Source organism: Rattus rattus, chromosome 12 (genome assembly GCF_011064425.1).
Source record: "Rattus rattus isolate New Zealand chromosome 12, Rrattus_CSIRO_v1, whole genome shotgun sequence".
NCBI classification, from domain to species: Eukaryota; Metazoa; Chordata; class Mammalia; order Rodentia; family Muridae; genus Rattus; species Rattus rattus.
In genome coordinates this window covers 82,779,549-82,796,173 of record NC_046165.1, presented here as the reverse complement: position 1 = coordinate 82,796,173, position 16,625 = coordinate 82,779,549, and the positions used below count along the sequence as shown (strand labels likewise).

The following is a 16,625-nucleotide window of genomic DNA, read 5'->3' as shown; positions in this document are numbered from 1 at the left end:
GTGAATAGTGCTGCTGTAACACGGGTGTGCTACATATAACTGGATTGTATGGTAGATGTATTTTTAAGTTTTTGAACTTTGACTAGAACACCATCTTTAATTGAAAGAACAACTAGAAGACAAATTTAAGTATTTCATAGGTATTTTCAGGAAATTAAAGGGGATCAATGTTATGAAAGTAGCAGACATTGTATTTTGCTCCTGTTCAAGTTGCCGAGTTTAACCTACCACCATGAGTGGGGCAGTTCCTGACAGCTGGCTTTATATCTTTTGCAGGCTTTTGGGAAATACTCATGATGATAGTAAGAAACACAGCATCTTTGCCCATTAGGTAATAACATTTGTTGGCATTTGAAATACTTGCATGACTCAGTGAGCAAATGTTTTTGTGTGAACAAATTTCTTTGACTTGCAGTGGTATAAGTCTTTCAAAGAACAAGATAAACCAATGGATCTGTTATCGAGTATAAGACACTCATTGATATGATTTCAAATGTCATATTTCTACCAATGTGTAAACCAGTACCGTCCTTTGAGCATTACCATGGTGCTGGAGAAGACTGTCACATTTACCTAGCATAGCTATCAAGATTTTCGTTTGGAAAAGAATGTCATGTCCACAGAAGGGCATGTTTCCTCCACATACACCAACCAGTTAGAGCAACAGACTGAATCAGAAATGAGAATCCACTTGTCCTCTTTTTAATCCAAAAAAGATTTAAAATACTATTAAATGCTCCAAATATTTTCACTATTAACCTTTTTATTAAATGTTTTACTAACTATATTAGTATCAGAATAATAATTAATAATAAAATATTAACCTCTTAAAATATTTTCATGCTGAATGTTATTTAGGTTAATGTATAATGAGGTGATTCTTGTTAGTTTTAATGAATTAATAAATATTTTAAGCAACCCAATTTTAATCTAAGCTACAGTAGACATCAAGAGATATAACACAATTTGCCTAATGGAAGCCCTTCGGGGTCCTCAGCTGTGTTTCAAGTTATGTGGAGACTTTGAAATAAAAAGCTAAGGGTTTTCAAAAGCTTGTGATCTGTGCCTCTTTGTTAGCTGTTCTGTCAAAAAATCCAAGTGACTAGTGCCTCGGTGCCTCCAAAATGGAGGAAAAACTAATTTCTAAAGATTGCCTTGTTTTCAAGGGCAAGAGGTAGACCATGTCTCCCTTTTTTGTGATTGGTGGAGGTAGACCTCTATCCTTCCTTTTCTCCCTCTTCTTTTGTCTGTTTTTCATCTGCCTCCATTTTTATCATTATGTTACTGTGTTATTTGGGTGGCTGGAACCTTGGGCTTTGCACATGCTCACCTTGCCAGTGTGCTAATATCGTATACCCAGAGCATTTCATCCCCTCCTCCATCCAGCTGCTAGCCACAAGTCCTTTTCTAAATTCCTCATCTTGTCTCTCTTCTGGTAGATGGATGTTTGCTGGGAACATCCTGTCTTAATCAGTGTTCACTTACAGTTTCCCAGCTTGGGTCCCTTTAGGTCCTAGAATGCTTGTGGTAGTGTCATAGAGTGCCTCTCTGGCCTTATTCTTTCTTTCTTGCCCAAATAGATCTTTAAGGATAGCGCGAACAAGGGGGTTTTCTATTACTTAGTTATTTAAAAATGCAGACTTGATTTAAGAAGTATAGTTATATTAAATATATTCAGCTGCCACTCTAAAATTAAAACAGACCCACAGGGAAGGTGGATGCACAATGATAGAGCGGAACATGGTGATAGTGGACTGTTCGTGTGTGGGAAGATGTCTCAAAAGATGAGGTGGAGTGTGAGAGAAGGGGATGCACAATGCCAATGTATGTGCACATCCACTCACTCACACCACATGAATATATACGTATACCAAAGAAGACAGACAGACAGACAGATAGACACACACACACACACACACACACACACACACACACACACACAACCTCTAACTCCAAAGGACCGCTTTCCACTATCTCATGTATGTTCAGAATGATACATTGTTAAATTCACACTTACAGGGTAGACATGGTTTCCCTGTTCACTTACCATACGGTTATATAATAGCAGCATACTGCCCAATGACTATGTTAGCAACTATGCTTTCTTCTGTGACTGCAGAAAGCTACACGTACAGTAGAAAAGCAGTTGCTGCAAAGAAGAGGAAATAGTGGCAAGGACAAGTCAGGGCACACGCGTAGCTCCCATCCTTAAGCTCAGAGATCTGTGTAAACAAACATTGATTCAGTGGTTCACTATTTCTGCAATGTTCGTGGTCTTTTACTCCAGCTGTAGTTGTTTGCTCCGTCGAGGGAATAAGCAACAGGGAGGGAAATATGATGCCTCTGAGTCAACTCCTTTTTGTGAGGATTTCAAGTGCGTTCTCCAAAGGCCTTAGAGGTGTCTGGCACTGTCACATGGCCATCTTTCAAGGGGATTTGACAGAAGTCATGGCAATTTTAACCCCTAAAATGGAAAAGCTAAGGAAGAAAGCACGATGAATACCAACCACATCCGTGCAATTTCGAAAGTGAGGGCATAAGCAAAAAGGAAAGGGGAAGAAGATGAAAGGTGATAGGAGAATTTAATAACGGTAATAATCCTTTCAATACATCATAGGAGCCGTTGCTGGGTAGTGTTGTGTGTGACTCACATACATCATCTTGTCCGTACCTCATAAAAACCCTGGAAGGAGAAAGCACTATTCTACAAGGAGACAGCGCTGTCCTTTGTTTTTAGGGGACAGACACCAAAGTGAATTTCTTGCCCAAGATATTGCAGTATATCCAGCATTCAAGCAATGCTGGCTCTGGCTTCCCTCTTCCTTTCCTTAAGACAATCACTTAGAACATGATGTTTCCTCACGAAAGATCCCATCCCACACTCCTGCCAAGTGCTGCAGTGAGTTACAAATGGCCTGAAGGACAGTGGGAATTTCCAGACCTTGGTTAACGAGGCAGATTGGATCCAGGGTGTCTAAGTGGCTCTAGCAAGAGCTGCAGCCCTTCCCTCTACCTGAGACCTGTCCTCTCTACAGGTTTTCTGCTCTTAGGACCCATTGCTCAATTCGCAGTTCTGACCTTGATGCCCCGGTGGCTGCTGTACTGGTAAATGCTGTGAGAGGCCCTTTTGCTTTAGGAGGCTCTATTGATAAGGGCCTTGTGCAGGCCTATTTGTTTGTTTAGAGTTGGCCTACAGTTACCAATTAGCCTAGGCCAATTATTTTAGTTTCTTTGTGCAAAGTCATCTTCCAGACAGTGCCCTATCTTGTAGGCCAGTTAACTTTCACTGAGAAACTCTGTCCCACAGAGTCTAGCTGTTTTTATGAGCACCCAAGATTTTCATTTTGTCAGGAAGTAACAATGAATATTAGGAAGCAACATAAGCAAATGATCTCTGATCTGCCAGGTAAGGTTGTACCTTGGTTATTTTCCATCTCTAGCATCTAGTATACACGAATCATTCACTGTTAATAGACTCACTCAACAAATACCTGTTGAGAGCTAATTATGTACAAAGCACTAAGCATATCAGTATGGAGGTAGATGGGGTTGGTATATTTACAAAACATGTTTTTTGTGGGAGGCAGATCATGATCAAATACAGAAGAACTAAATGCCCATCAGTAAGAAACTAGATACAGCAATAATGGTGAACAGTCTATTGCTACATCCGACTCTGTGGCTAGATCCGCTGTGCATGACTGTCCCAGCACACACCGAGAAGCTGGAAAAAATGATCTGTGATGATAGGAGTCGGGCTATTGGTTGTCCTTGGAGAGCATTAGGATAAAAAAAGCGGGGGGGGGGCGTGAGATGACACAACAGGTAAAGCTGGCTACTGTCAAGTCTGACAGGCAGAGTTCCATTCCAGATCCATACGGTAGGTAGAGATGATTCCCATAGACTGCCTTCTAACCAACACATGCCCACGGTGGAACAAGTCCATGCACATGAACACAGACATGCGTACACACACACACACACACACACACACACACACACACACACACACACACACACGAGATAAACACATATGTAGTAAAATGGTTTTTAAAAAGAAAAAAGGTTCTATTGCTTTGCAGAGAAGGAACTGAGAACCAACTAATATTCAGAAATGAGCTCTATTTCAAGAGAGACCTTGTAATAGGGGAGGCCATGATCCAGCCTTGAAGTGTGAGAGCAATGAGTGGGGCTAACGTCAAAGACATGATAGGGCCTTAAAGGGAAAGAGAGGCTTCCCTGTAAAACCCGGAGAGAAGATCCTTTAAGATAGCTTAAAGTAAAAGAGTAAGAGAGAGATAGCTACCATGTACAACATGATGGGATCCTGAAGGGAAAGAAGGGAGGAAGGAAAAAAGGAAAGGGAGAAGTAGGAGGAGCAATCACTTTTATAATTTCAGGAGAAGGGAGTCTGGCGGTGTAAGCAGCAGAGATAATGAAAAACATCTGTGTCCAAGTCCCTTCTACATCCGGACTACATCAGTCAGAGACAGAGACCAAACCATGGTGAAGGCATGGCCTGATTCCTGAGACAGGGAAAGGTACCTAGAATGTCCGTGATCTACAAAGAGGTCTATAATGTTGGAATCCTGCAGGAGTTTCTCAGGTCTGTGCTCTCACTATGTTATCTTGGTATGAGAGCTGGTTACATTGGAAAGTTAACTTTGTAAGAATATATGTATACTGCTCTTGATGTATTTTTTCTATGCATGTATATTATGATCCAGTCAAACAAATGTATGTTAGATAATCCAAGTATTGACAATGGTACTAGCTTTAGGGCAATTCTCAGGACCAGTGCAATGTGACAGAGATTAGCCTGGGGACATTAGCTTGACACTTGGTCTGGAAGGGCTCCCCTAGAGGCATGGGGCTGGGTTAGATTCTTGGGTAGTGGCTATAGGAAAAAGTAGAAAGAGGACCTCATCAGGGAGCAGCCAGGGTAAAGCTTCAGACAGCAAAGGCCCCAGAGCATCCGTAAGGCAGCAATGTGCTAGGGTGGGGCAGAATGCATTCTGGGGCAGGGCTGAATGGGACAGGGCAAAGCAGAGTGCAGCTTCGGCGAGGACCTTTGAAGTGTTTAGCTACTGTCTCCCCAAAATTAACTTGACTGGGTGTGACAGGCCGTGGGCTAAGTCCCCATTCCCTTTTAATCTTCCAAACAATCCTGGGACACAAGTCTTATATAATCCCCGTATTTTTTATACGAGGAGCCAAGGCTTAGGAAATGCAGCTTTTCCAAGCTTGGAAGTAGGTGGGCACACCAAAACATGAATCTCTCTGTCCCTTTGATCCTAAGCGTGTTGGTCTGAACTCCAACCCAACTCGGAAGTGTTGTACGGTATGCGACTCCTTCAAAGTACCGAGAACACTGTAACACTCTACATAGAGGCTGTTGAGAAAGAGCAGGTGAGCTGAATTTTACAGATGTTTGCAGTTGCTCCCAGTCCGGTCCTATTAAGGGAACAATGTGTGCAGTTTAATGGTAAGACCCATGCATAGCTGTGAGCATAGGCTGAACACTCACCCCATGTCAGTTCTGGCTCTGAGCACCCCCACTGCAGTCTTATGCAATCAGCTTTGGTGCCATGGCACGGAAGCAAACAGGGAGATAAATACGGTTCCTCTTTGCCTGATGAGACAAAGCTAGAGAGTTTACAGATTCACCGTCCTATAGTAAGGGAATTACGGTAAGTGCCAATAGGAAGGAAGCAAGAGGAGACTTCAGGCTCTGCTGCCAGAGTTATACTTGCTCCCCCACCGCCGCTGCGAGCTGAATGCTCTCAAAGGCTTTTTGAAAGCAGAATTTGGTCCATGACACCATTAACTTCGAGAAGCCAATTGGCAGAGATAGCGGTTGGATCTTAAATACGTTATGCGGTCATCAAATCATACAGGGAAGGGACAGCCTCTAGCTCCAAAGCTTAGTCCTGCTCCTCTGGTCAGTGGCCAGTCTTTATCCCTAAGATTTATACTGTTAAGGTCTCCCTCGTTATTTTACGCTCCCGCTGTGTAGCTGGACTTAGGCATACACCAAGGAAAATGAACTTCAAGTTTGAATTACGCCTAGATCAAAGGTTAATTCAGAGCAAGTAAACCATTCATTATGTGTACTTGGTAGCCTATTTACATTGTGTGTGTTCAAAAGGGCCCAGATCTGTCCCCTTCTTGCTTTTCTTAAGATTTGTATATTCTGTAGTTTCTCTCGGAAATCCTAGAATATAATTTGGTCTAGCTTTATACGCTTTTCCTTTTCCATATAGATGGAAAGTCTCTAAGGATACGCCTCCATGCCTTTAGCGTGCCCAGTGCTTTGGCCTGGTGAATGAGATCAAGGAATAGCTGCGGCTCTTTGACTACTGAACCCTTAGGTTCTGGCGGAGCTCTGCATGCACGCTGGGCTCTTTGTCAATGCCCCCATGCTTATTTATTGGGCGTTCAGATAATGGATTTGGCTTCAGTCAGCAATCAGTCTTGATCACTCAGATGGTGTGGGCTCCTAATTTTATTTCGATTACTAAAGACCAAAGCTTACCCACCTTGTCTCACAGAGCTAGGATTGATGTGAGTTGGAAGGAATCCTAAACATAAAGTCCTTGAAATGCCCCGGCTTGTCCTGCGCAACTAGGAATTCTGATGTTAGTGAGTTCCACCTAACCCGCTCTGGAGGGACTCATGCTGGCTTGTGATTGTGTTCCGTGCTGTGGGCACAGTTCCATTCAGAGTCACTGTGCAATAGTCCTGGGTCTGAACAGAACAGCGTAACTGAAGATGTGTGTTCTTTCCATGTTCTCAGGCTATACCATTCAATTTGATAGCCCCAGCCACCTGCAGTGATTCAACTGTGATATCGTAGAAGAGGAAACTATGGCTTCTCTCCAAGATACAGCATTACACAAATGATATAGCTCATTGGAAGTTCACGTCATGATTATATGTGAAAGTGGTTTGGGGACACATTAGTTAAAATAAAGCATTTTAAAGATAATGTCAACTTTTTAAAACTTTACAGATATTACTGATATGGAGTGGCGGATTCCCTAAAGCATGGCAAGGATGAATCTTGAGACAGGGGAGTCCTTAATGCCTGCTGCACTGGCATGAGGATGATCCCAGTCCCACGGACAGGTAGAAACCGGAGATCCCAGCTCCATGTTTGCATAGAAACCTGTGATCCCAGCCCCATGTACACATAGGAACCTGTGATCCCAGCCCCATGTACACACAGGAACCTGTGATCCCAGCACCATGTACACATAGAAGCCTGTAATCCCAGCCCCACGGACAAGTACACACATAATCCCAGCACTGAGGAGGCAAAACAGGACAGTTCCCTGGAACTTGCTAAACAATCAGCCTAGCTTTTTCTGCAAACCTCAAGTCCTAGTGAGCACCCTGCTTCAAAAAACATGATGAAATGAATGCCTCCTGAGAAAGAATATACAAGGTTGACCTATGGACTCTTCATACCTATACACTTATGAACAAACATACATGCATATACATACAAGAAATTTAGTAAACAAGCATGAATCTCATCAAACTTAAATCTTTTCATCTTCCCTTGCTTCCATATCCCTCCATGCCCAGTTCTCCAAAAGGTAGAAACTTTAATCAGAGTACCCAGCTGCCAGTTATGAACCTTCTAAGAACCCTTCTTGTTTTATTTCTGCAGTAGAAACTCAGATGAGGTTTTAGTCTCCTAGAGCTTTAAACTATTTTTTTTCTTATTTATTTATTTATTTATTATTGGATATTTTTTATTTACATTTCAAATGTTATTCCCTTTCCCGGTTTCCCTGACATAAGCCCCGGATATGATCCCCTTCCTCTTTTTCTATAAGGCTGTTCCCCTTCCCAGACTAACCCCTCCCTTCCCGCCTTCCCGCCCTGACATTCCCCTACACTGGGGGAAGGGAGGGTCCAGCCTTCACATGACCAAGGGTTTCTCCTCCCATTGGTGCTCAACAAAACGATCCTCTGCTACAGATGCAGCTGGAGCCATGGGTCTGTCCATGTGTACTCTTTGGATGGTGGTCTAGTCCCTGGGAGCTCTGGTTGGCAGGTTTTGTTGTTCTTATGGGGTTGCAAGCCCCTTCAGCTCCTTCAATCCTTTGTCTAACTCCTCCAATGGGGACTCCATTCTCAGTTCAATGGTTTGCTGCTAGCATTCACCTCTGTATTTGTCAAGCTTTGGCTGTTTCTGTAGGTTTGTTTGGGTCCTGCGTCCGCTCTGCCTCAGGGCTCAAGCGGCTGAGGGTGCTCAAACTTACCTATGCCGCTGCTGCCAGACAGGTGTCTGACTGCGAGAAGCCATAGGACTGCGTTCCGGGGGTGGGGAAGCACAGTCTGGGGCATGTGACACAGCCGGAGCTGGCCCAGGCGTCCCCGGGCCTGCAGGGAGACTCTTGGGCGTCCAGGCACCACTGGGATGCCGTGGAAGTGGTGAGAACCGAGTGAAGGTCTGCGGGGCTGGATATAACCTGGGTCCAAAGGGAAGAGGGAAGGTTCCGCCTGGTCCCTCAAGGAAGAGTCCTTGGTTTGCAGAGTCAGTCTGTAGGTTTTGTGGTGGTGGCTGGGAGCGTAGGAGACTAGAAGGAGGTTCTGTAGGTGAAGGGCTTCTCTAGGGCTCCCCATGGCAGATCCTGATGAAAAGAGACAGTTTATAGTTTTAAGGAGTTTATTGTTATGGCAGAAAGTGGTTAAATAAAACCATATCCCACTTCTCAGAGTGGGCCTGAGATTAAATACCTTTTGCAGGAAGGAGTGTCTGGGAAGGAAAATTCATTGGCTAAGCCTCCAGAGCTCTGTCTTGAGCCTATGTGATCTGTGGCCATATCCTCTACTTGTGGAGAGGCTCAGGCTGTTGTGCTTACATGACTGATGGCCACAAATCTGTGGAGGGCTGTGGGCTAGTGACTGGACTGGTTTCCAGGGAGGCAGGCAAAAAGCCTACCAGCCCTTCAGGGTCATCAGGGTTTCAAACCTCCTCAACCAGGAACCAGGGTGCCTTTCACTGATCTACAGTTTTCTACTTGTATTTATTTCTAATGATAGAGGCATTCAAAATCCATAAAGAAAAACAGTACTTCTTTAATTAACAGACAAAACCATGTGTGTTGTATGCAACCTGCTTTATATCATGCCCCCACCATGTTACAGGTTAAACGTAAGTGGCAAAGAGAGCATCTCACACAAATAGCATTTTGTAGTAGGAACACTCACCATGCAGCCTCCAAGCTGTTACAGAATGCATCATCTGAGCTACAGAGGTAGTTCTGTGGCAGAATGCTTGCCCTAGCATGCAAGAAGAGAAAAAAAGTGAGAAGCATAGGCTCAATCCATAGAATCAATCTCTCTCTCTCTCTCTCTCTCTCTCTCTCTCTCTCTCTCTCTCTCTCTCTCTCTCTCTCTCTCAGGGAATATGCACACGTGCTCATACACACATACATGCATGCACGCACTCTAATTGCTGTAGTCACCCTGCCATGGTGGCCAGATATCACGGTGCTACTGGAAAGACCATGGTAGTCAGGAGCACGTCATCATCCATTTTGAATTGTGACAGTGTTCAAAGTCTTTTACCTTTTTAGAAGTCAGGAACCTGAACTTTCCGTAGTGTATTAACTTTATCTAATGTCAACAGAATCTACAGCTGTTTCAAGGCCACCCACAGATAGCATCTTCCCTGCACTTTGTTCATTCAGTTAAATCAACATTAATTGACTGCTTGTCACATGTAAGACACTACGGAGGCTCCAGGGAAACCTTTAAAAAGATAGCAAAATGGGCTTAACACATTAAGTCACAACCATGAGTCGTAAAGATAAATGCTTGCCTTTGAGTCATGTGTGAGGAGGTCTTAGTCGGAGCTGGGGTTTCAAATACTTCTTATGTCAGCCTTGATCATGTTGATGGAAGACAGGACATTCACAAACAGAGGATAGTCAGCATAGATCTTATAGGACTGTTTTCCTTGGAGACTACCTTGCCCCCTGTATCCCCTGACTCCTGGCCAGGAGTATGCTCACAACACCATAAGTTCCACAGACTCTGCAGGATACATGCTGCAAGGTGTTCAGACTTCTAGAGACCCTGCAGGTAGAGCTTCCGTTATGCACAGTGGAGCTTCTGAAATGCATGATGGAGTGTCAGCTAGGCACCATTCCAACAGCAGGCCCTTCTTTAAAGTTATAAGTAAATAAACACACAGACCTGCTTGTTTGTTTGGTGGTATTTGCTGATTTCTGCAGTATAAATAGTCCCGTGTGGCTCATAACACCAGCCAATGATGCATCCATAAATGTGAATCTGAAAAGAGACATGACCCACTTCTCTACAGATTCTATATTACAAGCCCTGTGCCTATAAATAACCATGGGCACAGATCAAAGTAAGAAATGAAAAGAATAGCAGATTCTGAATATAACCAAGCACCATTCCCTAAGGAATGTTTTAATAGCCAAATCTTTTTTAAAAGTTAGGAATAAATAAATAAACCTACTTGATGGTGCCTGCTAATTTCTGTGGTAAAAGTATTCCTATGTGGTTTTAAAGCAATGTATCTAACTGTGGCTTGTATCAGTTTTAGCAATGACTGTGTTCCATACGCGTTCAGAGAGTTTGCTCATGAATCAGGCCAGCCCACACTCTGAGAAGTGGGCATATTTACTGTGAAGTAGTCATGTACCTGTTTACATGAAGCCTTCAAGGTTCTCTTTCTCTCCCTCTGCAGATCAGCAAACAGCAGCTGCAGACTGTCAAGGACCGATTCCAGGCTTTCCTCAATGGGGAGACCCAAATCGTGGCAGATGAAGCCTTTATGAATGCTGTCCAGAGCTACTATGAGGTAAGCGCAGCCTACAGAATGAAGCACCAGCCTAGACTACTGATCTGAGAAAGAGAGAAGAAGGTATAGCACCTTGGCGGATGCAGAGGTGTCAGCAGTCATCTGACAAGGCACACTACAGTTCTGTGGTAGGGAGGGACGCAGATAGCACCTGCTCTTGTGCCTCCGATTGATGACTCGGTAGGCAGAGTGCTTGACACACGTGCCTGAAAACTTGAGTGGAATCCTTAGCTCCACATGAAAGTCTGTGTTCCGTGTTATATACTTGCAATTCCAGTACTGGGGAGGTAGAGACAAAAGGATTCCTGAGGTTCACTGGTGTCTTAGTTAGTGTTCTGTTGACATGAAGAGACACCATGACCATGACAACTCTTATAGAAGAAAGCATATCGATTGCGGCTTGCAGAAGTTTAGTCCATTATCATTGTGACAGGAAGCATGGTGGTACCCAGTCAGACATGGTACTAGAGAAATATTTGAGAGTTAGAGACTCTGGGCTTGGAATGGGTTGTTTAAAACCTCAGAGCCCACTTGCTATGACACACTTCCTCCAACCAGGCCACACCTTTGAATCCTTTCAAATAGTGCCACTCCCTGGTGATCAAGTATTCATATGTATAAGCCTATCGGGGCCATTCTCATTCAAACTTCTATAACTGAGCAGTCAACCTATCTCTGAAAGCCTTAGGTGTCTTCCAGGAAGAGACTCTGTCTCAAAAAAAAGAAAAAGAAAAAAAAATGGTTCCAGAAGAATGAGATCCAAAATTGATTTTTAACCTCCACATATACATGTACACAAGTGTGCATGTACATACATGGACATGTGTACATGAAAAGGCTGCTGTTTTTAAACTCATTTTTATATACTAGCAATGTGCTAAGTGTTACCCTAGAATGTAGAACACGTTTATAGTTGGTTATCAAAACCATTTTCCATTGTATTGACAGACTAAGACTCAGAAAAGGCAAATCAGCTGCTTGAATAAAATATTATGCATAGAAGCTGCCTGGAAATGAAACTGATGCCCTCCTTTTCCCCAGATTCTGAAAGCCAGTGGGAGAGTAATGAGAGAATCTTGTCAGAACAGGGAGCCCCTTCTCATGTTTACGTTCATAGACTGGAGTTTGTAAATCTCTATATTACAAATCTTAATTAGGACGCTCATTTAACTAATGATGCAAATTAAAAGAAAGTGTCATTTCTATTAATTAAAATTGAAAATTAATCATCATCAGCATGCTAATGAGTCTTGGGAAGTTACGATATCTATAGTGATTTCTTAGTTTCATTGATAGTGGCTAGTTTTCTATGAAAGAGCTCCTCCTGGGTCTGGCGAAGCTATGAGGATGAAGAAGGATTGAATCTTTCCTGTTAGGATTTGAGTAGCATAACAAAGAATGGAGGGAAATAGAGTCCAGCTACTGTCTTCAATTAGTGAGGCTTTAGAGAGCTTTGGATTCTCATTTCTGGAAAGGCTAATCCCCTAAAACGCAGGTGGGAGATCAAGATTAGCACTGTGCCAGCAGACTTCCTAGGGGGTGGCGCACCTCTTCCTCCATTTTCCTTCTCCCCTGGGCTGGCAAGAAGCTGGTAACTCTTTCCTAACCCTTGCAAACGCCTCTACCTCTGCCAGGACTTTGCATTGCAGATGACCTGCAGCTAGTTCAAACTGGTTTAGACCTAAAGGGGATTTGTTCAAGAAACTTTGTTTCAAGGTTAGGGCTAGCCTTAGGCATGGTTGCATTTGGAGATGCTGTAGTATATCAATAGAATGCCAATAGTTTGCACCCTCCCTCCATATCTCTGCAGGAGCCGTCCTTCATTCTCTGCATATAGGGGATGCAAGCATGTCCCAACAGGTTAGCAGTTCCAGGGACACACCAAAGGGAACACACTTCTTTGCCTAGAATTGCAAAAACTCTGGGACTTTTTCACAGGGGTTGGGGTTGAACCAGCCTGACTACAAAGCTCAAGACCAGGACTACCTCTGTAGCCTGTGTTTAGGCTCAGGCTATTTCAAGCATTGTAGCAAAGTGTAGGGGTTTCCCAGAGAGAAATTGGGAGTTGTTATTGTCATTTGGTCCAATCTGTATGGCTCTATTCTTAGCAGAGGAAACCACCAACCAACAAGCTTTTTTTTTTTTTTTTTCTATTTCATTCTCATTCTCTCCCTCCCTATCTCCCACCTCCCCTATCTTTCTCCTATTTTTTCTCTTCTGCTCTCTCTTTCCCTCCCTCCCCTCCCCCTCTCTCTTCCTTTCTTCCTTTACATCTCTCTCTGGTGTTTGCAAGTACACACCTGTGTGTGTGTGTGTGTGTGTGTGTGTGTGTGTGTGTGTGTGTGTGTGCATGCTAGTACACACACACACACACACACACACACACACACACACAGACCCATACACACATACACAAACACCCTCCTCCACCCCACTGTACCATTTCTTCCCAGTTCAACCTACCAATAGCAATATTATATTTTAAAGAATAATGAATCTTGTCCTTAAAGATTCTGAGAGTACTACAGTAGATACATCAGTCATAACCATTACCATTGTGTTGCTAGGAGATAAATTGTTTACATACTACCTATTACCATAGTAAAGAGCTCTTAAAGAAAAATAGTCTGAGAAGCAGTGTTCTTTACCCACTTGTGTGCCCATCCACCTCAGTCTGAGCCAAACCAGCCATCTTTAGTTGCAAGGGGGAAGGGGAAGGGGAAGGAGGAACAGAAGGAGGCTAAGTGCTCCAATGACTGTGAAAAGTACACAGGTTTATTTTGTTCCTTCCTAGTGGCCCCAATTGCCAGGGCAAGTCATCAGACTGCAGATTATTCCTTTAGTCTCTTGAGTTAGGGCTATGAGGTTCCAGGGCTTCATCAGATTCTCTCAGATGTAATCCAGTGTCCTTTCACATCCACATGGTCTTCGGGCCAGGCATCAAGTCACCATCAGGATCCCAGGATTTTTTAGATAAATGTCCCATATGTTTGAGTCTACAACTTCTTCATCTATAAAAGTACCCCCTCTGCATATGCATGTGTGCATATGGTAGCTTCATTTCATCCTCTTAATATCAAGCTTTTTCCTTATTCATGTTCCATGTTGGGATACTTCAGTTTGTAAAAAAAATAGTGTGTGTGTGTGTGTGTGTGTGTGTGTGTGTGTGTGTGTGTGTGTGTGTGTGTGAGAGAGAGAGAGAGAGAGAGAGAGAGACAGAGAGAGAGACAGAGAGAGACAGAGACAGAGAGAGACAGAGAGAGACAGAGAGTCTTATTAACTCATGCTACAGCGTACGTATAGAAGTCAGAGAACAACACACAAAGAGCCTGTTCTCTCTCTCCACCTTATTTTTTGAGACAAGGTGTCTCCTATTGCTTTTGCTATAGATTTTTATGTAACTTCAAAGGATTGCATTCCAGTCACCAGGCTTGAGGGATGAATCCCTTTACCTACTAGGGCATCTCCTTGGCCAAGAATAATTTACTTTTCAAGGCAGGTAAAGATCTGCCCTAGTCTCAGTCTGGCAGCAAGAAAGTAGCAGCTAAACCCACCTCCCTGTATGTGCATATCTGTTAGGTATGAATGTGTTCATTTGTAAAACAACCTGGCGAGTCCTTAGCTAATGAATGGACCTCGTGTATCAACATATCTTTCACCTCACATTTGGACTTGTCTAGGAGATTTCAGAAGACTAGGAAAAGGTTATGAATGCCGTGAATAGAACTATTCCCAAGATTGAAGTCTCATGTCACAGCCTCTAAGAAAGGAAAACAAACACAAAGAATATGAAGAGATCTACTGTGTTCACACAAGCTGACACCAGCTCAGACCTCACTTGTCTTTTGCCACACTAGTAAGGAGGGAATTTAGTTTCTGGCTAGTGTCCTGTGTCTCTGGCTGACTTGCCTCCTCTGACACTCTGTTTCTCCCCATTCCCTCAGTCCTTAGTTTCCTGGTCCATGTTGATGTACTTATGGTCACTCCTGCAGTAGCTGAAGTCACATGAGACTTCTCTGAACTAACTTTCTGTTTCCAAGAGGGGTCAGCTATATTCTCATCAAAGCTGGAAGGCTGGATGTATTGGTGAAAGACAATGAGGTCCAAATGGCTAAGTGACTTCTGAAGTCAACACAATGCACTTAGCACATACTAAGTGACTACTCTGTTCAAGAAAGGGACCAGGAGAGTTGTCATGTCTAGAATGAACTGTCATCATCCTGTTTGGTCATGAATATGGGTTCTATAGAATCTTTGTCCTAACACACTTGTTTGGAGGCCCACATATGTGTCTTTTGACTCCTGTTTTCCCATCTCAGCCTGATATTATCTGGTTAATCAGCAAGGTTTCTGCTGGAAACATTTGTGCTGTTCCTACCAGTGCACTACAAAATGTATGCACTGGGCACCAGCTATGTGCCGGACACTAGGTTAGACACAAACAAAGCAAGGAAGCCTTGGGAGATGGCTCAGTTGATAAAATCACTCGCCATACAAGTGTAAGTATGTCAGTTTGGATCCTCAGAACCCACGTAGGTAAAGAGGTACACAGAAGCATATGTCCATAATCACAGTACTTCTAGGCCAAGATGGCAGATGAGAAAAGGAGAAACCCATAGGTCAGCTAGCCTGGAGTAGACAGAAGTGAACAACAGACCCTGTCTCAAACAAGGTAGAAGGCAAGGACAAACACCTAAGTTTGTCTTCTGACCTCTATCTGTAACACTTATGAGTCTACATGCACACAGGTAAATGTGAACACACATACATACATACATACATACATACATACATACATACATACACTCACATAGTCACATACTCACACATACATATAAATATACACACATACATACATGTATACACACATATACTCACATATACACATGTACATACTCTCACACACACATATACACATACATACATACATACATACACACACACAATATATATACATACACACACATACACATACATACATACATACATACTTACATCCACACATACACATACACACACACACACATATATACACAGACATACAGATACACATACACACACATACATACAAACATATACCTACATACTCACATACATATACATACATATGCACAAACACAAACATACATACATACATACAAACATATACCCACATACTCACACACATGTACATACACACAAACACACACACACATACATACATACATACATACATACATACATACACACATACAGCATGCACACATACACAGTGTGTAAGTTAGACATTGACACTGACCTCAGGTGTCATCCTCAATATCTCTTCAACTTATATATAGAAACACCATCTCTCAGAACTTGGACATTTGGCCAGGCTGACTGGCCAGTGAGCTTCAGGGCTCCTCCTGTCTTCATGATGCACATCACCACACCCAGTTTTTTTGCATGACTACTAGGGATCAAACTCAAGTCCTCATGCTTATGTATCACGTGCTTCACTGACTGAGCCAACTCACCAGCTCCCTATTCTTTGAGACCTTGGCCTACAGGTGAGGTTCATAATCCGTCGGGTTGAGCACACCATCATTAAGCAGTGCAGGCTCCTAAATGAACTCTAGATCTTGAAGCTTTCGTCCGACCTAAAGAGTGTTTGACATGTTTCCTCTAGTTGACTTAAGAATTAACTCTCACATCTAGCTGAGCTGTAGGTTCCAGGCCATCAAAACATTCCATGGTCTTCACCCAGAAAGACAAACCCTCAAGCCTCTTTTCTAAATCACTTCATTAAATGAACAGT

At 43.1% G+C, this 16,625-nt stretch overlaps 1 protein-coding gene across 1 annotated transcript in view; it reads left to right on the top strand.

Moving 5' to 3' along the window:
- Cadps (calcium dependent secretion activator) overlaps positions 1-16,625 on the top strand; it is a 442,640-nt gene that overhangs the window by 89,071 nt on the left and 336,944 nt on the right. The window contains 1 exon segment of the mRNA XM_032917997.1: positions 10,736-10,849. Coding sequence (XP_032773888.1) covers positions 10,736-10,849 — 114 coding nt within the window.